Consider the following 27,314-nt stretch of genomic DNA (forward strand, 5'->3'; position numbering starts at 1 on the left):
CGGGCCCGTGAGTTCTTCTCCAGCTTCACTGTCAGCTAGCTGAGTGACCTTGGGGAAATCACTTAACTTCTCTGGCTTTGATTTTCTATGCGATTTCTGCAGTCCCTACAAATAGTCTTATGAGCAGTTTCATGACATCATGATTTCAGGATATCGTGGCAAAATTCTTTATCAGTTTAGGATTGGCCCTGCTACTCATTTTTGGAGAAAATGCCTTGGAGATAAAGTATATGTAGATTGTGCTGCCTTTTGTTGAAGATGACTTTTCAGCAGCATTTATTAATACTTTCTCAAATGCTGTATAAGTTAAAATCCCAGTCCCATCCTCATCACTTTGAATTTCAACGTATTTTATATATTCTGGGTATAAGCCTGTGTTGATTATACATACTATAATTATCACCTCCAATTCTGTGGTTTACCTTTTCACTTTCTTAATGGTGTTTTTTTGATGAACAGAAGTTCTTAATTTTAATTTTGTCCAATTTATCAGTCTTTTCCTTTTTACTATATTTTAAAATGGTAATATTTTACTTCCTAATCAACAACTTGGATGAAAACAGTTCCAGAGGGGGGAGGGACAGCATTAGGAGATACACCTAATGCTAAATGACGAGTTAATGGGTGCAGGAAATCAACATGGCACATGGATACATATGTAACAAACCTGCACATTGTGCACATGTACCCTAAAACCCTAAAGTATAATAAAAAAAAAAAAAAAAAAAAAAGGAACCTGTGGAAAGAGTTACAGATATCTACCGGCAAGAAGAGGAAGACTGTTTACTGAATATAATTGAATGGATTTTTTTATGAGTATTGGTATTATTTGAATTTTCAATTAAAATAAACTGGTATATGCAAAAAAAAAAAAAAAAAAAAAAAAAAAGAAAACAGTTCCAGAAAGTCATTCATTTAACAAATAATGCTGCTGGAAATCGATGCGTAAGAAATTATCCCTAGCCTAAAAGAGCTAACATGAAAGCCCTAATAGGGAAGATAAGCCCTCAACAGACAGCTTAAGTGTCTGTTTAGTCAATTCATTGACTTAACAAACATTTATTGAGCATTTACTATGTGCCTGGTACTGTTTGAGGCAACCTTTTGAGTGGCACAGAGTCCTATAGATATCAGTAGTGTTAAGAATCCACTTTTTAATAACTGCATTGTTCTACAGATTGTTGCGTGATTTCTCTTTTGGTTGGGAGTCATCCTAACCTTGGTGATTAAAATTGTTATTTGCAGGGGCCTGAGAACTTTAAAAAGGACAGCTGCTAAAGAAAAGGCAGAATAGAATAGCACATTGACTTTCTTCGGAAATGAGTGCTAACTGCATGAACTGGGGCCCTTTTAAATAATTTTATCGTATGTTTGGTATTACTGTACATGATTAAACAAAGATTTACAATCTGGGAGACATGAAGCTCTTTTGAAATATTCCCTGAGGCAATGAGACACTATTGGAGTAATATCAGTCAGCAAACACCATATTTAAGGCAAAAGGAAGACATGTAGTTTTAGAGCATAGCATAGTGGAGTTTAAATAATTTAATACTAAAATATTAAGGGAGAAGTTTTAATTTTTGTTTCCTAATATTGGGTTGGGATCCCAAAACCTAAATTTTCTTTCTGGCTTCATCACTGATTAGATATATGGAATAGAAACAAATAGCTTTTGTGTATGTGGTTTACAATCTAAAGTGGTAAGATGTGGCCAGGCACAGTGGCTCACACCTGTAATCCCAGCACTTTGGGAGGTTGAGGCGGGGAGGATTGCTTGAGCCCAGGGGTTTGATACGAGCTTGGGCAACACAGTGAGGCCTGACTCTACAAAAAAATAAAGTAATAGCCAGGCATGGTGGCATACTTGAAGTCCTAGCTATTCAGGAGGCTGAAGTGGGAGGATTGCTTGAGCCTGGGAGGTTGAGGCTGCAGTGAGCTGTGATTGTGCTACTGCACTTGAGCCTGGACAACAGAGTGAGACTCTGTCTCAAAAAAAAAAAAAGGTGAGACACATCTAAGAATGTGAAAAAAGTTTAATTAAAATTCTGACTATACATTATTATAAAATGCTGTGATTTTAAAGCCTCATATAAGGCAAATACATTTCAAGATTAATTGAAAAAAATGCCTTTTATGAGGACCAAACTAAGAACTAGTGATGTTAGCTTAATTTGTTAATGTAAAACAACTGACAGTAGAGGTCACTTGTTGGGGATGAAGGAGTAGTTGTATGTTATTTAAATGAGGTGCATTTCATTTCTATGTGTCTCTTAGGAAAGGAAAATTATCAACTACTTACTTTTCCTTGTCTTGAAGAACTGTGGAAAAGTAGTGATTTAACTGCTCTTGAGTTCTTTTCTTTGCTGTAAAAATTACCTATTGCTTCTTTTTTTCTTTTGGGTTTTAAAACTTCGGAAACTTTTGTGTGTTTTGTTTTTTCTTCTTAAAATCAGAAATCTTTGAGTCTTCAGCTTTTAATGACATGTCATAAATATGTGTGTGTTGTCTAATTCCATTTTCCCGTTCTTCTGTTATAGGGGGCTAGAGAGCTGAAGGAGAGCCAGTTTCCCCAGAATTGGTAAGTACTTTCACTAGGTAGACATAGTATGCCTGATCCTGATGCTAGCTGGATAATTATTCAAATATTGTGATTTTTTTTTTTTTTTTTTTTTTTTTTTGCAAATAGGCTGTCTCTCAGAAATGGGGCTTTGCTATTTGCACTGAGTGGAAATGAATTGTCTAATTTCACGTAGCTATACTTCAAACGCATTTGTGTTTCTGCTAATACAGCTAGGCCTGCATGTTCCACCATTCGATAACCTGTTAAAATGTAAAAGTCTCGTTTTCCAAAAATGTCCTCAATGCAATGGTTCGGGTTGAGAATTCAAAAGTCAAGAAATTCAAAAGTTCAGATTCCCAGCTAGGCCCAGTGGTGTGTGCCTATAGCTCCAGTTACTCAGGAAGCTGAGGCAGGAGGATGGCTTGAGCCAATTCAAGTCGTCCAGCTTGAAGCAGGCAACAAAACAAGACCCTCATCTCTTAAAAAAAGAAGATGAAGATTCCTGTAGTGTTTTGTGTTACTTAATATGCTGTTATATTTGATGGCCTTAGTATATGTGCAAAATGGCTTAGGTTAATTTAACTGTGGAAACTTGACTTTGAAATTTGAGACTCGTGTTTATTTACATTCTTAAACTTAATATTGGATTAGTTAGCCTCATGTTTGATAGTAAATTTTTAGCGTGTGTTGTTTTATATAATTCTTCAAAAGGAACAAGAGAGAAAGAGAGAGAGAGAAATGTAATTGTGGGGCATACAGGCAAACATTTTTTCCTAATATCTACTTTGATAGATTTTTTTAATGGCTCTTCATCACTCTTAAACATTTCTTTGAATGCACAGGGCAATCTAGTGGCTAGCCATCAAACAAATATTAACTTTATTAGGAGAGTGTGTGTTATGAAAAAAATTACACTCAAATAAGATAGCTGGAATAGGGTAGTCGCCTAGTGCAAGACTACTCCTTTTAAAAAAAAATTTTAAATCCTCTCTCAAATAGTAATTAACTTGGTGGGTGGAGTAGATCTAGTAGATATTTGGCCAAGGTTTCCTTTTGATAGTTTATGGTGCTTGTGGTGTCTCTCTTCCTTTTGGGAACTGGGATTTGAACATGTTTCATGGAGGCACTTGAACTAGTTAATCCTTGCATTTACTACCTTTTTATTCTACTTGCCTTTCTCTCATTAAACCTTTTAAAATAAATAATCAAGATCCTATAGCTCTTTACTTTGACATGGGATAGAATCTTAGAGAAGGGACCTTAACCCATTTATACCAGAGGTTGCAAATTTTTTTTGTGAAAAATCAGACCTTGGCAATGAACTCGAGTAGTAGGATATAAATAACTCCCACAGGCTTAGTGTTCCAATAATGGAACACTAGGTATAAATGGGTTAAGGGCCTTCTCCTCCAATATTTTATGTTGTGTGGCAGTTTCTTCTAGATCCCTGACAGGCTGTTATTCAGGTACATATTGAATACCACATTTTAAAAAAATGTAGCTCATTTTCTATAATGTATTCTGAGGAATTCTACTTCCACAAAAATAAGTATTATTGAGGTGGGGTGGGGGTGGGAGAAGGGTTCTGTGGTCAAGTAATTTGGGAAATGCTGCATTAAACAAAGTTAAACAGGTTTCTTTACTGCAGGACTTCTCAGAACCTTTAATATGCTAATGTGCATTGTGAATCTCCAAGAGGGGGATATGATATGCAGCATTCTTGAATACTTCTAATGACAGGGAGCCCACTACCTCATAAGGTAACCCATTCCTTTTTTGTATGACTCTTATCCTTAGTTCTTCCTTTTCCTTATATTGATCTGAAATCTGTCTCCCATAACTTCCACTTCTATTAAGTATTTATTGGTTATGCTGAGACTACCACACCCACTTGCGTTATCCTTTGTGTGGTATATATTTGTAAGATTCTGGCCAGGCTTGTCTGGACAGTTTTTTTTTAAATAGTCACTAAATATTAGTAACATTCTGGTAAATGTGACTAGTTCTAAAACCTTGGCCTCATTGTCACTATGCTCTCATACCCTGCTCCCCAACCTCCTCCATTTTCAATTTCTGTTTATTTTAAAATTTACTCAGTTTTCCTTTCGTTGGATGTGGTTGGGATAATTTAGTAGACATGCTTGATTTTTGTAAAGAAAGTTAGGAAACAGAAGAATGTGTGTATGCAGACAGCCTGGACCCCAGGAAGCAGAGGTAGAAACTGTGTATTGGGCTGAGCACTGATGATGGTAGGGAGGGGTCCAGGACACTACACAGACTTGTGAAGGAGGGTGCTATGGGGAACCCCGGCCTGGCCCAAAGCACCATAATAGCCTGCACATTGCAGTGGAGGTATGACCTGCGTAGAGATTCCTTTTTTAAAAAATGAGGACCCGCCCCCCACCCCCTCCAAAACAAATAGAGATTAGAAAGATATTTTATACTCACATACATTCAGACATTTAGGTATCATAAATGTAATGATATGTATGCATATATATTTTTTGATTTAATAGGAAACAACATTATTAAATATAATTTGATAGTATAGAAACATCCAACTAGCTAAGGAGGTCAACAGCTATCACACCAGAATTTGAACATAGTAACCTTACCAGATTCAGAGGGTTTTGCCTCTAAAATCAGGGTTGCCAAGCTCTTTGTGCAGTAGTATTTTCTGTTCACCTGTGGAGTGTCATAAAAGAAACACTGTGATGAAAATAAATCAAGATGTGTTGAAAATTTGCTAAATGATAAGAAAATAGACATTACATTATGTTTTTTAATGTTGTCATTTGTATTGATTCATGTTAATAAATGTTAAAGTTTTTAATAAATAGTATTAAAATAATTTTATTATTTTTAGCATTCATGGTAATTTTAGCACTACCACTAGTAAAGATATCATTTTATCTCCCTACATGTTAGATACATAGTAGGAAGTATTTTGTACAAATTGAAACCTGATATTCAAATATTAAGCATGGGACAAGAAGTAAAGATACGTAGATGACTGTCAAGACCTACTTTTTCCTACTTAAAAAAATGAGTTAAACCTACTTTAAACATTGTGTCTGAGAATATAGATAAAAAGCAGAGGAGTTTCACACCAAATAAATGCATGGTATAGAGAACATGGAGTTGTCCTTTTTAGGGACAGTTTGGGGGCACGCTGTGTCATGGACTTATCGTTAAAGAAATGTTGGCTGGGCCGGGCGCGGTGGCTCACGCTTGTAATCCCAGCACTTTGGGAGGCCGAGGCGGGCGGATCACGAGGTCAGGAGATCGAGACCACGGTGAAACCCCGTCTCTACTAAAAATACAAAAAAAATTAGCCGGGTGTGGTAGCAGGCGCCTGTAGTCCCAGCTACTCAGAGAGGCTGAGGCAGGAGAATGGCGTGAACCCAGGAGGCGGAGCTTGCAGTGAGCCGAGATCGCGCCACTGCACTCCAGCCTGGGCAACAGAGCGAGACTCCGTCTCAAAAAAAAAAAAAGAGAAATGTTGGCTGATGAGTCAAGTTTTGATTGGAAAAAGGTTTCTGTCAACTCAGTAACAGCAAAATATTTCTTAGCAGTAAAATTGGAGTTATAGCTATCCTACAAGTTATTAGAATCATAATGAAAGACCTGCAGGTCACATATCTTCAAGCAGAAGTATACCCAGAGAAATAGTTAGAAGAACATCCATAGAGAATTTGAGAACAGAAAAGCCTACAGTCTTCTAGATATATACTATGTAGAGAAGTTCTATTAAAAAGTATGTATAGAGAAAAGAATTAAGTGTATTAAAACTATCATAAAACTTTACAGTTTGCAAAGGGCTTTTCCTATAATTTTGCCTTATTTAAACCACAACAGTCTTATGAAGTAGGTGATATTGTTTCCATTTTCCTGATTTACAAGCAAACAAACAAACCCTGAGGATGAGAGTAGTCACACAGTGAGTAAGTAGAATTAGCGTTTTTTGTTTTTTGGGATGGTGAGTGTGCTTTCCAGATACCATGGCTGACCTTTTTAGTGGGATTTGATTATTGTTTTTGTTTGTTTGGTTTGTGTGTTTGGTTTTTATGTTTTGTTGTTGTTGTTGTTATTGGAAAGTTAGAGGCCATTAGGTGTCAGAGTGGTTTGATGTGTACAGTTTGGAAGATTGCAAATGCTAATATTTTGGGCTAGGGGCAAGTGGCCTTGCTGATAGTGACTTGTAGAGCTGTTGGATGGCGAGAGTCATTCATTATGGTGGAATGCAGTGTGTTACCGTCTTGTGAGTCTGATGGTATTCACCTTGCAGCAACTGATTTGTTATTTATAACTTGTTAAAATTGGTCAAAATATGTTAAATCATCTTTTACAAATGTGGCAAGTAATTCTTTTGATGCTATAAACTGCCTCCCAGTGGTATTCAGATGATGACTGCATGAGATGTCCAAGACCTCAAAATATTTTTTCAGCTGGGTGCAGTGGCTCACACCTGTAATCCCACACTTTGGGAGGCTGAAGGTGGATGGGTCACTTTAGCCCAGGAGCTCAAGACCGGCCCGGGCAACATGGCGAAACCCTGTCACTACAAAAAAATACAAAAATTAGCTGGATGTGGTGGGGCACACCTGTAGTCACAGCTACTCAAGAGGCTGAGGCAGGAGGATCACTTGAGCCCAGCAAGTTGAGGCTGCAGTGAGCCGTGATCGCACCACTGCACTTTAGCCTGAGTGACACAGTGAGACCCTGTCTCAGGAAAAAAAATTTTTTCAAAACATTCAGCATATATTCGTGACCAGCCTGGGCAACATATGAGACCCATTCTCTACAAGAAAAAATAAAATTAAAAAAACAAGATTCAACATGTACCTGCCTTGTTTTTGTAAATTATAAATACATGTCTATAATTTGTTTCTTTCCGCACAGACCAGTCTCTTAAAATTACTATCCAGAAAGAGATCTTTCTGAAGAAAAGAAAAAGAATTTCAAATGAATCTTCTAATCCTTCATATGTTTTTCTACAACTAGTCCTAACTTTTTAAACCCTTTCAGTTTCATTTTGAAATAAAATGAGTAATTGGCATTTAGAGTCCTTGCTGAATAAAACTTCATGCCTTTGTGTATCTCTGAGAAGCAGACAACAATCTGATGGAGAAAGTAAAAGCCATCAGCTCCTCATTAACTTGAGTTGCAGGCTTATTATTGTGCGAGGCACTCTTTGACATTTACAGTCTTCAGGTTAAACCCTGGTTTTAACTTCTTCTTTTCCTGAGCATTTTGTTTGATAGCATAACATTTTCTGATGCTTTATCTACAAATCCTTGGTTAATGTCTTCTTGTTTAAAAAGATGTGCGTATTTTTTATGGAAAATTTTGAAAATATCAATACCCCAAAAAGAAGAAAGTAAATAACTGACAGTGCTACTACCTAGAGATAACCATCAGCAAATTGCGAAGTGGCACCTGACACAAATTCTAGACAGCTCAGAGTATTATTGTTTTGTAGGTCTTCAGTTTGATAGACAAAGCATATAGTCTTAGTTATATTTCTGTGTCTTAATTGAAGATGGAAGTTTTTCATATTTGTTGGTCACTCTTATTTCTTCTGTAAATTGTTTTTTCATAGATTTTTGTTATCAATTTTTGAGGGCCCTAAATATATAAACTGTATTAGCCCTTTGTCATGTATAATGTAAGTTCTTTGTGTTTTAACCTGCTGTTCATTTCCAGAGTTTATGTGAATTGAGTTGAACTATGGTTTTATGTTACTGTCAGTAGAATGAAGTATGAATATTTGAAAAATACCCCTTCAACTTCAAAGTGATTCTTGACAAAAATTATAAGGAATCATTTTGGACACATTTTCTGGTAGAGCCTTGTAAAAATTGAAAACCAAGTGTTGTTTTCAAGAAGAACTGTAATACATAAGTCAGGAATTTGAGTAGGGAGATTATTTTATTATTTAAAATTAAAGTGGCTGTGTAGTTTTAACTTTAGTATTGCAGGTAGAGTAAGCTTACATGATAACAAAAATCTTGGTCTTAGTGACTTAATGATTCTGCTATTTATTGATTGATTGGTTATCATTCCAAATATTTTAAAAGATAGTAGCTAAAACTACCCAGATTTGTTCACCATAGTATGTCTCCCTTTCTAAATTGTTAATATCTCCCTTAAATATACTGCCTTTTAAAATGTTTTGGCTAACATTATCATTATACAGTAAACTTTTCCTATCATTTGCAAATGTGAATTTAAAGGAATTTTGCACTTTTGGAATTTATTCTTTTTTAGGTTTGAGTATTTTGATGTTATATAATCTAGTATATAAGCCCTAAGAGAGAGATTTCTGCTGATGTTTTCTGCCTAATGAGAATAAGCAAATATATTGAAAACTCATATTCACAAGAATATATTCCCTAGTTAATGATTCCATTATAACTCTGTTAAACCAGTTTTCAAAGGACTCTTAGAAAACTTAGGTTGAATATAGACTTTACCCGTAGGTAAATAATATTTAGAAATATGAAGATCATGAATCTTATTGTATTGGTTTAAGGAGTAGTGGTTCCTCTAACTTTCTGATTGTTCCCTTCCCCAATTTATATGAATGCTAAAAAGCTACTCTAGCTACAAGCTTTATAGGTGCAAAGAATAAAAGAAATTTGAAGTAAAATTTAAATTTATTTAGGTAAAAACAGACTTTTGGTTTGACAGAGTACCTAAAATCATGTCTAAGGCCACATTCAAGAAAAGAAAAAAACAATAAAGGATAAATTAGCCATCGAAATAATTTAAATTAGAGTAGTGATGATTACCGGAGATAGGAAGGTCAAGCTGGGTGTCACATTAACAGATTTAGACTTTTGACATTATCTCCACATGCCATTATATGTATAGTCAAAGAGATGACTGGCAAGCTTGAAAGAAGATGATTTTCATTGTAAAGCTGGACATGTGTTCCATTACTAGACCACCTCATAGTACACACGGTAGATACATTTTAAAATATCCACGTCATAACTTTGTGGATAGCACAGTTATGTTGCATTGTATTTGTCTATTTTCAGTATTAATTTGTTAAATGTAAATGTTTAAGTTATACTAGAATTTCCCCATTTTGAGTTTCTCTATTTTTTATATAGAGTAAGAACCCATCCAAATAAAACTACCCTGGCATTCATTAACCTCCGAGAAACCCTGAACTCTCCAGTCCACTCTGTGTGAAGTTTAAAAATGTATGATTTTGGCTCGGCACGGTGGCTCACGCCTGTCATCCCAGCACTTTGGGAGGCTGAGATGGGCGGATCACAAGGTCATGAGATCAAGACCATCCTGGCTAACACGGTGACACCCCGTCTCTATTACAAATATAAAAAAATGAGCCGGGCGTAGTGGCAGGCACCTGTAGTCCCAGCTACTTGGGAGGCTGAGGCAGGAGAATGGCGTGAACCTGGGAGGCAGAGCTTGCAGTGAGCTGAGATCGCACCACTGCACTCCAGTCTGGGCGACAGAGCGAGACTCCGTCTCAAAAAAAAAAAAAAAAGTATGATTCTGTTGTTATATGTCTCTTTCTGAGGACAATGTGTCCTGGATGGTTATAGTCTCATTGAAGGCAGAAGTGGTCTTACTCAGCTCTGTATCCTCAGTATGTAGTGATTAACACAGTGCTGAGCATGTAGTGGGTGCTTAGATGTTTCCATGACCAGATTAAACCCTTTTTTTGGTTTTTCATTTCTTAGTTATTTGAAGTGTTCTTTAGAGGAATACTTGAAGAATTGTTTTGGGGGAAAAAAATCTCTTTGGGAAATTTCTTGCCCTGCATTAGAGAATCAGATATTTTTTTACTAACATAATTTATTTGGCATAAATATTATATTTATTCCAAATGTAATGATCCAAAACATTTTATGATCTTTACAGCTGCAGTGAGAAGAGGAGTTTGTTACTTTAAACAGAGGCTGAAGAAACTGTAGAATTAGCAGAGAAAGTGGAGAAGGTAGAGGATGGAGTTGCAGACTCTACAGGAGGCTCTTAAAGTGGAAATTCAGGTTCACCAGGTACGTTGTATTATTGGCTTCTCCCACATTGTTGTTAAGTAATGGCTAAGATTAGTAAACAAGCCCATCTCTGGTGTTTAGTATAGTTTTTAATAATCTTTAAGACAATTTTGTCCAAGAGTCATGTCGTTTGCCTTTTATCACTACTCGACAAAGTCATAGATTCTGCTTTTAAGAACTTAAAGAAAGTATTCCTGACTTCCTTTCTAGAGAAAAGAACTGAAAAGATTTTTTTCATATACCAAAGGTGTTAACCAAAAAGAAAGAAATCTTTTTTCTGCTTTTTGGTTCATCTGAAGGACTTTATTCATGTGATTTAACTTGCATGTTTTAAATAACAACATGTCTAACTCAACTACCATATGTACTAAAGTTTTTACAGATCATATGACTCAGCTTTATGCGTTGATTCCAATCTTTCTTAAAGAAAATGTGATTATCTTCACAGATGTTTAAATTTCAGATTTCACAATTCTTATATTTTACAAAAAGCTATCTTTATATAATTACATAATTAAAATTTGTTATGTAAACAGAGTACCACTGTTTTATATCTTTCTAGACTTTAGCTGGACATCAGGCCGAAGACACACATACACATGCATGTATCTAATCCTTGGTACTCAAAAGTGAGAAGGGATGATGCATTGACTACTTTTGAATTTGTAACAATTGGGGATATGGGAGCGGAGAGAAGGATAAGTAAAACTACTTTCTAAAGATGTTTGTTCTTAGGTGTAGTTTCCTTTGTTTATCTGAGTAGTCTAAGGTAACATTAACTTTTGAAATCGTTGGGAGAATATCTTGGGCCTTTGGTAACTACTAGATCTGCACATTGCTCAGAGTTAGTGTGGGCGAGAACTTAAAGGAAGCTTCAAAAGCACCTGTTCAGAAATCCCTGCTGCTGCTCCGGATCTCGTTAAACTCTTGTTCCGCTGCAGAGTTGGCCCTGTGCACGTGGGCTTCTTTAAGTAGGTAATAAGCTGTGTACTTTTTTTTTTTTTTAACTTTGCTTCTGGTACTAATTGAGGAGAGCAGAAATTTGTTACAAAAACAAGCTCATCTTTTTCTGAGTGAAATTAGTTTAACATAGAGGTGTGTTGAATACCCAGTTTGGCTGAATGGCAAGTGATAAAAATTAAATTCACATTTTATTCAAAGATGACATCATCATAGAATGAATTCTGGGAGTACAGTAATCAATCTGAAATTTGTGTGGATCAAGGATAATTTTATGATGTTGCGTGTGATTTTTGGAGTTTTTCTTCCTCTGAAGAAGTATTGAGATGGCAAAGTTAACATTCTGCTTTAGCTCCTCTTCACAAGATATGAGCAAGTCCCAAATAATCCTTTCTTGAAAGGCTTATGACCTAAATTAATTGAAGTTAATTACTAAATATTTTGTTTCATATTCTGAATTCAAGCATACCAATTTTATAAACATCACAATTATGAAAATACTTAATATTTATTATTCTGTTTTAAATCTAATTAAAATTTTAAATTTACATTTGTTGACTCAAAAGGGATATAGTTCTTAAAGTTATTCTAAACACTCTCTTACTATTCATATTACCTGTCAGCTTTGAGCATAAAATTAATAGCTTTTATATTCATCCTTTATTTATACAACATTTTGTTTGTGTGATAATAAACATTTATTTATATGTCAATAATATTTTAACAGAGAAAGCATATATTTCACTCCAGTTATATCGGTAATACTTTACTATTTTTGAAAAAATAATTTATATGGTGTCACCTACACAATCATTGATCATGACAAATTGAGGCATGCCAGAAATGACATCAAGGTAGGGGCGTTGGTTACTAGGCTGAGACCAAAGCCAGAACATACATTTGACTAAATAGTGGGACAAAAGCCATCCTTTGTTGCATTTCCAGTTAGGGAATGAGATTAGGGCTGAAATTGAGCTTACTGGATAGAAAATGTGTTCTGAAACTATCTGGTATTGTGTAGTGAAAGCATATTTTTGTTCTTTGTGTTTTCTTTATGAATGGGGAGATAGTTATGAAAGTAGCGATGTACACATAGTTGGTGTTCAGTAAATACTTAAATAATAATGTCCTGTGATGGACATCTCATCTTTTTGGGGAAATTGCCTTTTTTCCTCCTCCCTTTTTTGATCTTATTTAGATTTGATGGAAGTCACATTTAAATTTTCAGGGTATTTACTCCATATGGAATGGAGAATAGTATAAAGCAGAGGTTAGGCCGGGCGCGGTGGCTCACACTTGTAATCCCAGCACTTTGGGAGGCCGAGGCGGGCGGATCACGAGGTCAGGAGATCGAGACCACGGTGAAACCCCGTCTCTACTAAAAATACAAAAAATTAGCCGGGCGTGGTGGCGGGCGCCTGTAGTCCCAGCTACTCGGAGAGGCTGAGGCAGGAGAATGGTGTGAATCCGGGAGGCGGAGCTTGCAGTGAGCCGAGATTGCGCCACTGCACTCCAGCCTGGGTGGCAGAGCGAGACTCCATCTCAAAAAAAAAAGCAGAGGTTAGCAAATTTTTTTGTAAAGGGACACAGTAAAATATTTCTGGCTTTGCGGGTAATTTATGGTTTCTGTCACAACTACTCTGCCCTGCTGTTGCACAGACAAAACAGCCACGGACAATATATAAATGAATGAGTATGGCTCTTTTCCATAAAACTTTATTTGCAAAAGCAGCTGGTGGGCCAGATTTGGCCTATGGGTTGTTTTGCTTACCTTTGGCGTGAAGTATATCCTCAAGAAATATTGCCGCATTCTGGCGGAAAGTAACCTAACTTTGTTAACACAATCTCAGCTTAAAGTTACTAGGGATTTGGATGGTCCAGTAAGTTGCCTAGCTCGTCCTGTCCTACCCCTGATTGTCTAAAATGCAGTTTAACTGCTTATAGATAGAAAAATTGGCTTATTTATTTCCTCTAGAGGTGAAGACTTCATGTGGTTATCAGTGAATTTTTAAATTCCAGTGTCTGGAAGAAAACCTTTTTCAGCTTCTAAAAGGTAACAGCGTAGTAGCCAACCCTCTGGTAACCAAATCAAAAAGGAAAATCAAGAGCTTTTTTCATTGAAGACTGTGGCTAGCATTAATGTAAACATGTATGTGTATAAAACCTTGTGTTTCAATCTCCTTAACCTCTTAGAATATGTATTGTTTCTATTTTGTAGGTGAAGACTAGGATATAGAAGAGCTACTACCATTAAATATGAAGTCATATAGTGACACATACCTTGTGTATTTGGAGGTCCCATGGTTGGCAACTTCAGTTATCTAAAATGTGTCTTAGCATCAGGGAGAAAGACTTTTGATCAATTAGAATAAATGTCTGAAGTGATACACCAAAGATTATACATTTTACTAAAGGAGGATTTCTTAGATTATTACAACCTATTCACTCATCTTTTTAAATTAGTCCAGTGAGTGTAACACACAGCAGGTCTGAAACAGCAAATTTGAGCTGGGTTTCAGGGTTGTTAGAATAGTAGCAAGAGCTGGGCATGGTGGCTTACGCCTGTAATCTCAGCTACTCTGGAGGCTGAGGTGGGAGGATTGCTTGAGGTCAGGATTTCGAGATCAGCCTGGATAACATAGCGAGACCTCATCTCTTAAAAATATTAAAAAAAAAAAAAAAAGCTGGATATGGTGGTGTGCACCTGTAGTCCCAACTACTTAGGAGGCTAAGGTGGGAAGATTGCTGAAGCCCAGGAGTTGGAGGCTGCAGTGAGCTATGATTGTGCCACTGCACTCCAGCCTGGGTGACAGAATAAGACCCCATCTTTAAAAAACAAAAAACAAATAAGGAATAGTAGCAAAATGTGCTGGCTGACTACTTGACGTTAAGGAGTGGACTGGAAAACTACAATGTGGATTTAAGAACTTTAAAACATAGTAGTTTGGGACCTTTTTTTTGTAAGGAACCTATTGTTTATAGTTTAGTATATTAACATAATCATTCCTCTAAGTATCGATAAAAGCTTGATTTTTAAATTTTTTTTCTTCTTTTTAAGAAGTTAGGGCGGGTGGCTCACACCTTAATCTCAGCACTTTGGGAGGCTGAGGCGGGAGGATTCCTTGAGCCTAGGAGTTCAAGACCAGCCTGGGCAACATAACAAGACCCTGTCTCTACAAAAAATTAAAAAATTAACCAGGTGTGCTGGTGTGCACCTGGGGTTCTAGCCACTCAGGAGGCTGAGGTGGAAGGATCACTTCAGCCCAGGAGGTTAAGGCTGCAGCGAGCCATGATCACACCACTGTACTCCAGCCTAGGTGACAGAGCAAGACCCTCAAAAAAAAAAAAAGTAGTAGTTAGATAAATATATAGTATATTTTAGAAAGGTTTTATCTTACAACTAAACAATTTAAAAGTGCCTTGTCACCAAAAGAGAGTGACAAATTTTTCCATTACATGAAAAATTGACTTGGGTAATAGCTTATTCCCAGATACTTTAGGACTTCTGATGCTCCTTTATCCTTCATATTCTTCTGTCTATGGTTATTGTTAACTTTGGGCAGCGATGTTTTTAGAAGTTGGGTTAGATCAAAAGACATTCATTTTTCTTCCCTTCTGTTCCTTTCCTTTCCTCTTTCCTTTCCATTTGTTTGGGCTTCTGTTTTCCCTAGTAAAGAAAGATCTTTTCCATTCAATATTGGGTAGCACTCTCTTTCCCAGAGGAATCGAGTTAGATAGAGTTTTGTATTGTTCCTGCGCTTCCTTATTCTCAAAAACTGAGCATCACTGCCCCACTGAACTTATCCTCCCCTGCACCCAACTCCTTCTTGAGAGAAGACAGTGGCAAAGTCACATGGGACACTAAGCTCCTTCTGTGGTAAGAACCAAACCAATAGACCTGCCAAATCTGTACTTTGCTCTGTATATAAACAGGCTGGTTTTGTGTGGGGCCAGCTTCTTTCCAGGCCTTGTTTGGGACTCTAGACATTGACAACATTTGAAAGGGATGTTTGGCTTTTGGAGCATCCAGTTAAATTCCCTTCGGAAGCCACTGTCACCCATCTCTGTCCAGATTTAAAAATCAGGCACTTTTTCATTTCAAATGTAAAGTGGTGGTTTGATTTTTTTATTAAAGGAAGTGTCTCCTGAGCCTATTACATGGATCACAGAAGGTTTTAGTCTGTTCTGATTGTGGTGTTGCTCTTTTTTTTGTGTTAACTTAAAATCGTAGATTTTTTTATCCAAACCTGATTAGCCGTAGGGAGTTAATATGTAAGACTGATGGCTCTTTTTCTCTCTTTATTACCAGAAACTGGTTGCTCAAATGAAGCAGGATCCACAGGTAAACTACTATTGTTATTCATTTAATTGTTAAAGTTAAAAATAATTTAAAATAAAATCACCATAAAATACTTAAATATAGATGGTACTTAACTTTTAAGAATTATTTCATTTCTAATAGCAATTATTTTTAATACATGGATCTTCTGGTTATAAGGGTTTAGAAATATTCAGTCATTCTATTTTAATATAGCTATTATTTCATCTTTGTTACTATTATTTTGGTTTTATATTAATTGGTTTGAGTATTTTGGAGAAAAATATTGAGTTAATACTTGTCATATAGCTTAAATTCATTTCCATAAACCCACTTATTCAAAATCAGAGTTTTTAGAGGCTTTCTGTCATCCCAATATTATGAAAAGAGACCCCAAACCATTTTTATTTACTTGGAGTTTATATTATAGAACATTTGAATAGTACTGAATTCTCTATGTTCAGGGTAAGAATTTTAGAGTATTTTTTTTTTTTTTTGGAGATGGAGTCTCTCTCTGTCGCCCAGGCTGGAGTGCGGTGGCGCAATCTCGGCTCACTGCAAGCTCCGCCTCCCGGGTTCACGCCATTCTCCTGCCTCAGCCTCTCCGAGTAGCTGGGACTACAGGCGCCCGCCACCACGCCCGGCTAATTTTTTGTATTTTTAGTAGAGACGGGGTTTCACCATGGTCTCGATCTCCTGACCTTGTGATCCGCCTGCCTCGGCCTCCCAAAGTGCTGGGATTACAAGCGTGAGCCACCGCGCCCGGCCTAGAGTAATTTTTAAAAGAAGCATTTTAGAAAATTTTATTTTTGAAAGAACCCTTAAAGGAGGGTTAAAAAGTACCTTATGTTACTTTCTAACAGAAAAGTTAACAGAGAATGTTAACTTTTCTTTAAATTCTCATAGGCATTTTTCACTTAGGCATTTTATTCTCTATTTCTGAAGAGATGTTTTCCTAAAAACTTACCTTGTCTTCTGATAATTATATTTATTATTGGGCAGTGTCTCTTTTGTAACCATTAGATACTAGGTCATAAGTATGGAGAGTGTTTATCAAAGTATATCTATATATCTATATCTATGTCTATATCTATATTTATATCTGGGTTGATAAACAGTCTATACAGGCTTCACTGTAAAGTAAAATCAAGTTTTTGATTGAAGAATGGTACTGAGGCACATTGATTTTTGGAAGTAAAAAAATAACACTTATCTCTACAAATTGAGAACTCAGGTCTAACTATTGTGTTTTGACGTTGAGAGCTGGCATTGGTAGCCCATACTTATTCCTGTTGAATGATCCCACTTCCGTAAGAAACTTCTCCTTTTTTTCTTCAGTTTTTTGGTATATTCACAATTTCAATTGGATTTAGATACAAAAATTAGCCAGGCATGGTGATGGGTGCCTGTAAAGCCAGCTACTCAGGAGGCTGAGGCAGGAGAATCACTTGAACCTGGGAGGCAGAGGTTGCAGTGAGCCAAGATCTTGTCACTGCACTCCAGCCCGGGCGACAGAGCGAGACTGCATCTCAAAATAAATAAATAAATAATAAATTGGATTTAGGGAGCCAAGAGGTGGTAGACTTTAGATTAACAAGTCCTTTCCTATTTAATGTGGTAAACTATCAGCAACTGTGAAATGTTACTAGAAACTATCATTTCTGTTATAGTTGGTGATCATGTAACAGAATTGTCTTAACCTGAAGAATCTGAGGTGGGCAGGGCAGGAACTTGTTGGACAGCAGGTGTGGGTGATCTCATTGGAGAAGCCTTATGTCAAATACACTAATAAAAAAGTCCACATGGAGTAAACCAAATTCAATAGACGGGGAGGATGTGTTCCCTAACCCTGACAGAAGACCAAGCAGGGTAAATTGAAAGAATTGTATGTGAGACAAATCAAGTAAAAGCAGTCTCTCATTAGGGTGGTGTTCAGTCTGCTAGTAGGCTGTCCTGCTACATTAAGCATTTGAAAACTTTAATTTTGGAATTTTTTGCCTACTTTAGTAAAAGGCAATCATGCTCTGTGTATCTCATCTAAAATAGTATTCTTTTTTTGATTCCTAGAATTTTAGAACTGAGAAAATGCCCTGGTAGTCAGTGTGTTAATTTGAATGATGTAGTGTTAAGGCAGTTGCAGTACTGACAGCTTTTCAGATCTAGGCTAAAATAACAAATGTACTTTGCTAAATAAGGGAGAGGGCAAGTGGAGAAAAACCTCTTATCTTTGTTGATGATGCTGTAAAGCATGTAGTGTGTGCGTACTTATAACCTCCATTTTCCTACTTTTGTGTGATTAGTGGAGCTTTGGGTTTTCTGTCAATGGATACTTTCTATAAAGAATAAGAATATTTTAGTGGACAGGTACTCTTACCGTATAAGATGCTCAAATGTAAAACTTCATGTAATTTAAAACAAGTGCAGAGGAGCTGCTCCTGTTTTGGTGCGAGGAGCCTATATTTAGGATCTGTGCATTAGGTGATGGTATTATGGCCACAGTGTAATGCATGACAGATTTGATTGGCTAAATGCTTCGGGTTGCTTCATCATTTGTAATACAGTATGCATAGTCTTCCTGCTACTATTCTGTTAACAAATGAAATATCTTTCTCACAGATATTTTTTCTTTCCAATCAGAATGCTGACTTAAAGAAACAGCTTCATGAACTCCAAGCCAAAATCACAGCTTTGAGTGAGAAACAGGTAGGGGAAAAGGGGAGGGGGGCATATTTTTAACGTTGTGTTCTAAAGATATGTCTGCTCCAGGCTTCTAAGAGAACTGCTATTTTTCCTCATGTGTGAAAATAAGTGTGGGCAGCCAGACTTGGTTTTAATTTTGTTTGAGCTCTGTTTATCTATTTTTATTTTTGGTTGAAATCAGTCTCTAGAGTATCCCATGGGTATATGTTACTGGCAAATACCTAAAAGCAATGTGGCAGGCTGCCGTTAACTGTGTTAATTAAACTCTATAGTTTACCCATAGGGGATGGGGTAAAGGCAGTTAGTAAGAATAGGTGATAGAGAATGCTGCGTGTACCTTGTTACCTGTCTTAAAGCCTTGAGCTGACATTAAACTTACTGTGAGGAGAATCTTGTAAGTAGATTGCTCTAAATGTAGGTCTCCCATTCTAAGTATGGTCATGCCTTTATGTTAATCTCTATTAGATATTGACCTACTATTATGTGAAAAAACTTCGATGAAACCTTATCAGGCTTATTCTATATAGGACAGGAGAAGAACATCTTGCTTTTTCCCAAGGACACCTGGAAAATATTCTTTGGAATTTTTTGTATGATGACCTCTACTTTACCAATTGAGGCAGTGCCTGCCACCAGGTGGAGTGTGGCAATTGATAGAGCTATAAGTAAATGTTTATGGTAATCCCACAAAGCATTTGTTTTCTTGTTTCTTCCCCACCACTCTCCCTCTGGTTAGAAAGGGTGGTTTTCTGTCTTGGAGTAGGTGAATGTATTAATCAAAAGAATAAGGTGATTTGCAATTGATACTTCATGCGAGTGACATTTTATGGAAGATTTTTGACTAAATAGTTCTCAATAACTGATTTTTATGTTGTTATTTAATGTTATTTAGTGAAATAATAAAAATGAGAATAATTTATTTCTGGAGATTTTTTATTGTGTTTCTATTGTGTTTTCATTTAACTGAGGGGAGAAATAAACTTTGAGAATTATGTGGAAGAGATATGAATCATTAATGTTTCAGAATAGAATCATCTTCCAAGCTGAGTGAACAACTGCTTTATATTCTTCCCTCCTATTCTTATGCGTCCCCATCTTGTCTTCTCCACAGACAGGAGGTATTTTAGATTAGGGAATTGCCAAACTAAAATTGGGAGGAGGTGGGATGGTGGAGAACAATTTGTAAGAAAAAATATAAACAGAGTTGGTTAGTATGTATTTGGCTCTGAATGTGATTCAGTTCTCTAAAGTCAACATGATGTGTGTTAGTGAAAGTGTTCTAGCTTTAGAATTCTGTTAGTGCTGAGCCTCCTTATAGTTTCAGGGTTAGTTTGACAAGACGCCAATGAGTGAGTCACATTTGCTGAAAAATTTACGTGTTCCAGCAGGGAAAGAAGGTGAGAACTGATTAGTGGAGTAGGGGTTGGGGGATGCTTTTGCAAAGTTAAGGTAACTTAAGACTACATTTGGGGAAAGTGGGACAATTTTTAGAAATTTACATCTACTCGGAATTTTTGTTTGTGAGAACTAACATAGATTTGGTTTATTCTGTAACTTTTTATTCTTTAATCTTTTTTCTGTTAGGGACCTTACTGAATAGAAAATTGCAACTATCTATGTTAAGACATTTCATCAAGTGGCAAGCTCTAATTGTTCTCTGAACTAAGTTTGCATTTCAGAAACTGGAATTTTAAAAAATGTCTAACATCAGGAAAACTTTAGGTATACAAAGTAAACAAAACTAGAGTTAGAAACTGAAATCCAGTCCTGCAATTTTTATATTTCCTTAACTGTTAAAACAACCTTCTTGATGGAACAGAAAAATATCATTTTTAGGTAGGCTAATACTTGAAGGAAGCACAGCTGTAAAGTTCGAAAGCTCATCCCTCCTCAGACTTATTTTCAACGTGTGATATTACTCTAAATTTAGTTTAGAATAGTTTTATTGGCCAGGCGCGGTGGCTCATGCCTGTAATCCCAGCACTTTGGGAGGCCAAGGTGGGCGGGTCACCTGAGGTCAGGGGTTCGAGACTAGCCTGGCCAACGTGGCAAAACCCCGTCTCTACTAAAAATACAAAAATTAACCGGGTGTAGTGGCACATGCCAGTAGTCCCAGCTACTTGGGAGGCTGAGGCAGGAGAATTGCTTGAACCCAGGAGGTGGAGGTTGCAGTGAACCAAGACCATGCCACTGCACTCCAGCCTGGGTGACAGAGCAAGACTCTGTCTCAAAAAAATAAAATAGTTTTATTTTAGAACAGTTTCCTAATGCTATATGCCTTTTTTTCCCCCCCCCCCTCAAAAGAGCCACTTATCCTCTGGCAGAACCTAACCAATTTTCCTTCCACTTTAATAACTAAAATCTGAATTACCTTATCCATATGACTGATATTTTAAGTTAACATTTATTTTTTGTTAGAAAAATTTAAAATACAGAAAAGTTTGAAGAATAATGGCATATTTCACACTTAACCCTTTGTCATATTTGCTTCCATTCTTTTTCTTTGTGCATTTTTCTGTAATCATTTTTTCAATATTTATTAGAAAACTTTAATTATACAAATAATGGACTCATATATTCTCTTCTTTTGTTTTATTAAAAAAAGTTGCATCTGACAACTTTTTTTTTTTTTTGCGTCTGACAAAACCATTGCAGATAGTCACTATTTCTTGCAGCGGACACTAGTTCTTATTCACTGTTGCCACTTCAATCTTTGATACTCAGTTTCTCCCTTAAAACTATGTAATCGTATGCTCCATTTGGGAAAATAGAACCTTTGGTGAGCATCCTTCATGTCTAAAACTCAGTGAATTTCACTGAATTCTTGCTTGGAAGGTTCTAGTGCTTTTAAACTGTAACTTGAGATTTCTGAAAGAAACTGTGGCAGATTTCAAAGTCAGCCTCTTGACCTGCAGGGCTTCAATTTGTGGCTGACAGTTTTAACTCAGAAAATCCCTGACTTGATTGGCTAAATAAATTATATGTTATATAGCCATTAAGATCATGGTTTTGGAAAGTATTTTAATGATACAGGAATGTGCTCTGAAATAATAAGTGAGAGAGTATACACAACTTTATGTGCATTACAGTCCCATTTTTATGTTTATTTTGTGTATCTATGTATGTGGGCGTGTAAATGTATGCAAAAACAGTGTCAGTATAAAATATTGGAAGGTGGTTAAGTTTACAGGTGGTTTATTTTTTCTGTATACTCTTATGTATATTTTCTAAATGCTCCACAATAAATATGTTTTGCTTTTAGAATCAGAAATAGACAAGAAATATGATTTAAAAATTTTTTTTAACATCAAGCTCTTGTCTGTTTCAGGCATAGTTCACATTTAAAAATCTAATGACATTCTTCTCATGGTATTAAATATATGAACCACTCTAATCAGAGAATCCAACTTTTTTTTTTTTTCTGAGACGGGGTCTCGCTCTGTTGCCCAGGCTGGAGTGCAGTGGTGCCGTCTTGGCTCACTGCAAGCTCCGCCTCCCGGGTTCATGCCATTCTTCCACCTCAGCCTCCCAAGTAGCTGGGACTACAGGCGCCCGCCACCATGCCTGGCCAATTTTTTGTATTTTTAGTAGAGACGGGGTTTCACCGTGTTAGCCAGGATGGTCTAGATCTCCTGACCTTGTTGTGATCCACCCGCCTCAGCCTCCCAAAGTGCTGGGATTACAGGCGTGATGTAATGCTCAAGTGTGGAAGCAACTATTAATTTCTTTAACAGGATTCACTCTCATTCTTACTCCCCACACCCTGATTTTTTGATAGGCATATGTGGTCTTTTATGGAGATATTCTGATATGGAGCCAAAGCACTTAGTTGCTCTAGTTCTCTGCTTTCATTTTGCTTTCTTGTAGAGGCAATCTTAATATCCCAAAGTTTGTTGCTTGTTACTGTGGTGCTTCAGGGTTAAGCTATCATGGTTGCAGCTTTGGTTTCCCTAGCCTGAGCAGTTTGCTGCCTTATCTCCCTTTACCTGGTGGCCTCCTGGTGAGGTTTCATGTCATAGCTTGAATGTCACTTCCTCAGAGGAGCTATCCCTGACACTCCTTCCTCTAGTCAAAATCAGCTGTTTCTATTATTATCTCTCATTGAACCATACTTTTCCTTCATAGTTATTCCATTTAGACATTCAGTTGTGAATGACTGAAAACCCAAAATGAAAGTGATGTAAACAGGGAAAACTTAATTTCTCTCTCATCTAAAAGTTCTATAGGTCCCCCTAGGGCTAGGGCTGCGGAGAGTGGTTCCACGGTGTTAGGGAACCCAGGTTCCTCCTATTCTGTTGCTCTGCCATTCTCAGCATGCAGCTTTCACATCATAGTCCAAAATAGCTGCTCCATCTGGTAAGAAGGGGGAGAAGCAACAAAGAGCAAGCCCTTTTTTATTTTTTAAGGATGTTTACTAGAAGTTGCATGCACCACTTCCAGTTAGATCCCATGGGCCTGAACTTAGTCATATGGCCCCCGCTAGGAGCAAGAAAGTCTGGAAAATGTAGGTAGTTTATTGCTGGTAGTCATGGCCAGATAAAATTTAAGGACTATTACTGAGTAAGAATTGGGAAATAAATACTGGGAATAATTAGCATTTTCTATTACAGTAGCATATCTGTATCTGTAGGATTACTAATTTTTAAATATCTGTCTTCCTCATTAGATTGTTAGTTTCAGGAAGGCAGGGAACATGTTTGTTTTATTTGCTTTTTTATTCCTAGTATAATATTTAGTATGATATTTAACATAGAATATTAACACAGAAGGCGCACTTATATTCTTTAAATGAATTATTTTATCCACTCGATCTTTTGCTCTGCTTATATTGTAATTTTTTTATAGAATGGTGTGTCTTGCTTTTTATGGTTTTTAAACCTAACTTGTTATGAAAATCTTCTTAGATTTTTGAGTGTTCTTTGAGAACATGATTTTTAACAGCTTTAAATATTAGTGTAATTGGCTATATCATGATTTTTTAAAACTATTCTTCTCTTGATGATAGGGTGTTTCCAGTTTTTTTTGCTATTATCAATATTGCTTTGATAGATATACCCTTCTATATGAATGCGTGTTTCTCTCTGATTGTCTTAGGAGAAATTCCTAGATGTGTGATGACTGGATGTGTTGGTCACCTGTTACCCTAACAATTCTGCATCAGAAACTAGTGTTTTATTGAGTGGCTTTCAACACTACCAGTACTTACATAACTGGTCAAAGATTTGATTATCTCTTTAAGAAAAATAAGCTCGATGAAGTAACTTACACTTTAATAATGTGCCATATTATTATAGGGCATTTTACCTGAGTGTTTATTTTCACACTGGGTCTGTAGGTCATCTGGGGTTCTCCTGATCTAGGCTGTACTTGGCCAGGCACCTCTGCTTCAGTTTGTGGGCTGGCTGAACTTGCCTTCAGGCTGCAGGTTTGATTAGGTCTACTCTAAATGTGTTTATTCTGAGGCCTTGCATGAAGGGACAGCAGCTACCTGGGGCGTATTCATTTTGTAGTTTACCTAAGAGCACAAGAAGCAGAGGCCAAACTACTAAAATACATTTTAAGACTCTGCTGGCATCAGGTTTGTTAACATCTCATTAGCCAAAAGAAGCCACGTGGCCAAGCCTTGCAAAGTTATATGACAAAGGGTGTGAATGTATAATTTTAAAACAGAGAGGATATGGAAATTGAAAACAATAATTCATCTACCGCACTTAGTCTAAAGGTATAAAAAAAACTTTTGCTACATCAAAAAAAAAAATTTTTAACCATGTATCTCCAAATAACCTCCAGAAAAGGTTATATCACATTGATAGCGTATATTGATAATAAGTGATTTTCCCCAGGAGATACCCTGTCACAGGGGAAAAAAGCACTCTGCTAATTTGGAAGATGTATTGATATGTATTTGATGCTTATCAGGAAGTATATTTTTCAAAGAATTTGCCATTTGTCCATGGCACAAATCTATTGTAATATTCCATAGAATTATCTTTTGGTTTTAAATTTTGTTATTCTTTCACACCCTCTTCTATTTCTTTTTACTCCTTTTTAGAGAGGTAGACCCTTCTGTAGTCTTTGATCTTTTCTACAAGTTTCCTTCTCTGACTCTGTTTAAAAATTATAGTCACCAGGCTGGGTGTGGTGGCTCACGGCTGTAATCCCAGCATTTTGGGAGGCCGAGGTAGGCAGATCACCTGAGGTCAGGAGTTCAAGACCAGCCTGGCCAACATGGTGAAACCCCGTCTCTACTAAAAATACAAAAATTAGCTGGGTGTGGTGGCGGGCACCTGTAGTCCCAGCTGCTTAGGAGGCTGAGGCAGGAGAATTGCTTGAACCCTGGAGGCAGAGGCTGCAGGGAGCCAAGATGGTGCCACTGCACTCCAGCCTGGGCAACAGAGCGAGACTCATCTCAAAAAAAAAAAAAAATTATAGTCACCATTTTTTACAGATCTCTTCAACATAATATTAGATGAAATACTTTTCTGGGTTTAGTAAGTTTATCTTGCCATTTATGGAATCATTCTCAATTTTAAATTTGAATATATTTTAATACAAGATTCTGAAGCTTTTGGGAAAGAAGTTTCTCTCCCTCCTATAACTAGTTATGTTTCTGATCTATAGGACAACATAATTTAAGCTAATTAGGTAACTGAAACAAAGGACTGGGTAGGGATGGGAGAACCAGAAGTTTGATTCTATTCCTGACTCTCTAATAGACTTGTTGATAGATTTTCATTATTGAATAACTTAATATGTCTTTTTCCATATTTGTGGAATGTTTGGATTATGCATTGACGAGTTAATGCACGTGTATGCATTGAGTGCATGGAGTTCTTTTGTAGGTGAGTTCTGTTTAAAAGGAAATTGTTGGCTGTAGTCATGGTGGTTAACTTCATCTCATATGTAACACTTTCATCTTACGTGTAAAGTACTACTTTTCTAAGAAGCTTAGAACATTTCACATTTAACTCAATCACAAGTGCGTCATTGTGATACATAAACTGAGACGTGGACTTTGTGACTTAACCATTATTATATAATTTATCAGTATCAGATTCAATACTAGAATTCAGATTGCTGTACTCTTCATTCAGTTTTATTTAGTAACTCTGTAGAGCTTTTATCTGTCAAATATTTTTTGAAGTAGGACATTAGGCAAAATAATCACATTGCCTTTAGGCCTCATTACCTTGGAGTCAAATAAGTAAGTTCGATCCTATGGTCCTTGTGTTGGTTACCTGATACATGACTATATCCAGCCTCTAATACCAGTTACCATAAAACGTTACCCTCTGTGGTTCACAGCCAAACTAGTGTGATTGGCACATCACATTGGAATTTAAAATTGTTGTCTTAGAAATCTTTTCATTGTGATGGAAACCTGACTTTATCCAGAGCTTAGGAATTTCCTAAGATTTAGTCTAGTTCATCCCTCGTGTGTAATATTTATGTGAAGCCATTGGTCCAATTGTTTGTTGAGTTTACTGCCACTTGTGTACATCAAAGGACATCAGCTCCTCGTTTTCATCAAATACAGGAAATGTCATATTTCAAATTTCTCCTGGTGAAATCCTATTGGCTTATATTCAGCCAAGATGAGATGAAGGAAAGGCTCAGAAATAACTGGCTACAAGTATGAAAGTTCTGAAGATCGAGAGGTTGTATATATGTAGTGTGACTGTGGTTCCCAGTGCTGTATTATCTGCTCTCCTTTTTACCTGTCTTCTTGGAGTGTGATTGTGTCTGTTGCTGCTAGTTGTACCTAAGTGGTCAAAGATTTGACTATCTCTTTGAGAAAGAGATGCTTGATTGAGTAACTTATAGTTTAATAACGTGCCACATTATTATAGGGCATTTTACCTGAGTATGGCAGAGGAAATCAAGTCAGTTGGTGACTTGTACCAGATGCATCAGTTTGCTAAGTTAAGGCAGAGCAATCTTCTTGTGAGTTTATCCTAATAACTTATTTTTGGTACTGGCAAATGGAATGACTTTTAAAATTCAAATTGAATTTCTTAGCCCTTGTCATCAGGTGTTATATATCTTGACACTGGGCTACTAGAATCTACTGACTGGAATCTACTGTATTTTTTTTTTTCCGCTTTGCTCATCTATTGCTTAGCTGAGAGCAGTTGCTTCAAGCTATGGATATCAAATCAAAGGCCAAGTTTGTGGAATGCTTTTCAAGCCTGTGCTATCTGTCTTTTTTTTTTTCTTTTGCATAGAACATATCTGTATTTCAGAATGTTTAGGGACTCTTCCACTCTTTGGAGAACGTTAATTTTTGAGTGATAGGCAGTGTGAATAACGAATGCTTTTTAGGAGCCAATGTAACTGACACCACCTCTCTACTATATCATGTGCTTTCAAATAATGTGCATATATTTATATATATATATGTATATATGCTTTCAAAAAATCCATTCCCCCTATTTATTCCCTTTTCTCTGGGATCTGTGCTTTTCAGACTTCTTTATCATTCAGAGTCTGATTCATCTGTTTTATTCCACATATATTTATTGAGAGTTTACTCTGGTGAAAGGCATGATACTAGGCCCATGGAGGATGCAGAGAATGAAAATCTTGCAGTGTTACTTCCATGTGACTGGTTATGACCTACAAGGCATTCAAGCTCATTAGCATTGATACCTTTAACAACTCATTCTCATACATACCCCATAAATTCCCCGCTGTCGCCTTCACTCCCCGGGCTCTCTCAAGACTGTGCCTTCTTCAC

At 36.7% G+C, this 27,314-nt stretch overlaps 1 protein-coding gene across 49 annotated transcripts in view; it reads left to right on the top strand.

Moving 5' to 3' along the window:
- PHF21A (PHD finger protein 21A) overlaps positions 1 to 27,314 on the top strand; it is a 196,341-nt gene that overhangs the window by 27,467 nt on the left and 141,560 nt on the right. For 24 of the 49 annotated variants that reach the window (XM_055281781.2, XM_063640873.1, XM_063640893.1 and 21 more), the window contains 4 exons: positions 2,541 to 2,581; positions 10,463 to 10,599; positions 15,869 to 15,901; positions 18,515 to 18,580. In XM_055281781.2, coding sequence (XP_055137756.1) covers positions 10,546 to 10,599; positions 15,869 to 15,901; positions 18,515 to 18,580 — 153 coding nt within the window. In that variant the 5' untranslated portion in view covers positions 2,541 to 2,581; positions 10,463 to 10,545. Of the gene's footprint in view, positions 1 to 2,540; positions 2,582 to 4,196; positions 4,324 to 10,462; positions 10,600 to 15,868; positions 15,902 to 18,514; positions 18,581 to 27,314 lie in introns of all 49 variants that reach the window. The other 25 variants (XM_063640874.1, XM_063640901.1, XM_063640900.1 and 22 more) reach the window with 2 other exon arrangements.

This window comes from Symphalangus syndactylus, chromosome 6 (genome assembly GCF_028878055.3).
Source record: "Symphalangus syndactylus isolate Jambi chromosome 6, NHGRI_mSymSyn1-v2.1_pri, whole genome shotgun sequence".
Taxonomy (NCBI): domain Eukaryota; kingdom Metazoa; phylum Chordata; class Mammalia; order Primates; family Hylobatidae; genus Symphalangus; species Symphalangus syndactylus.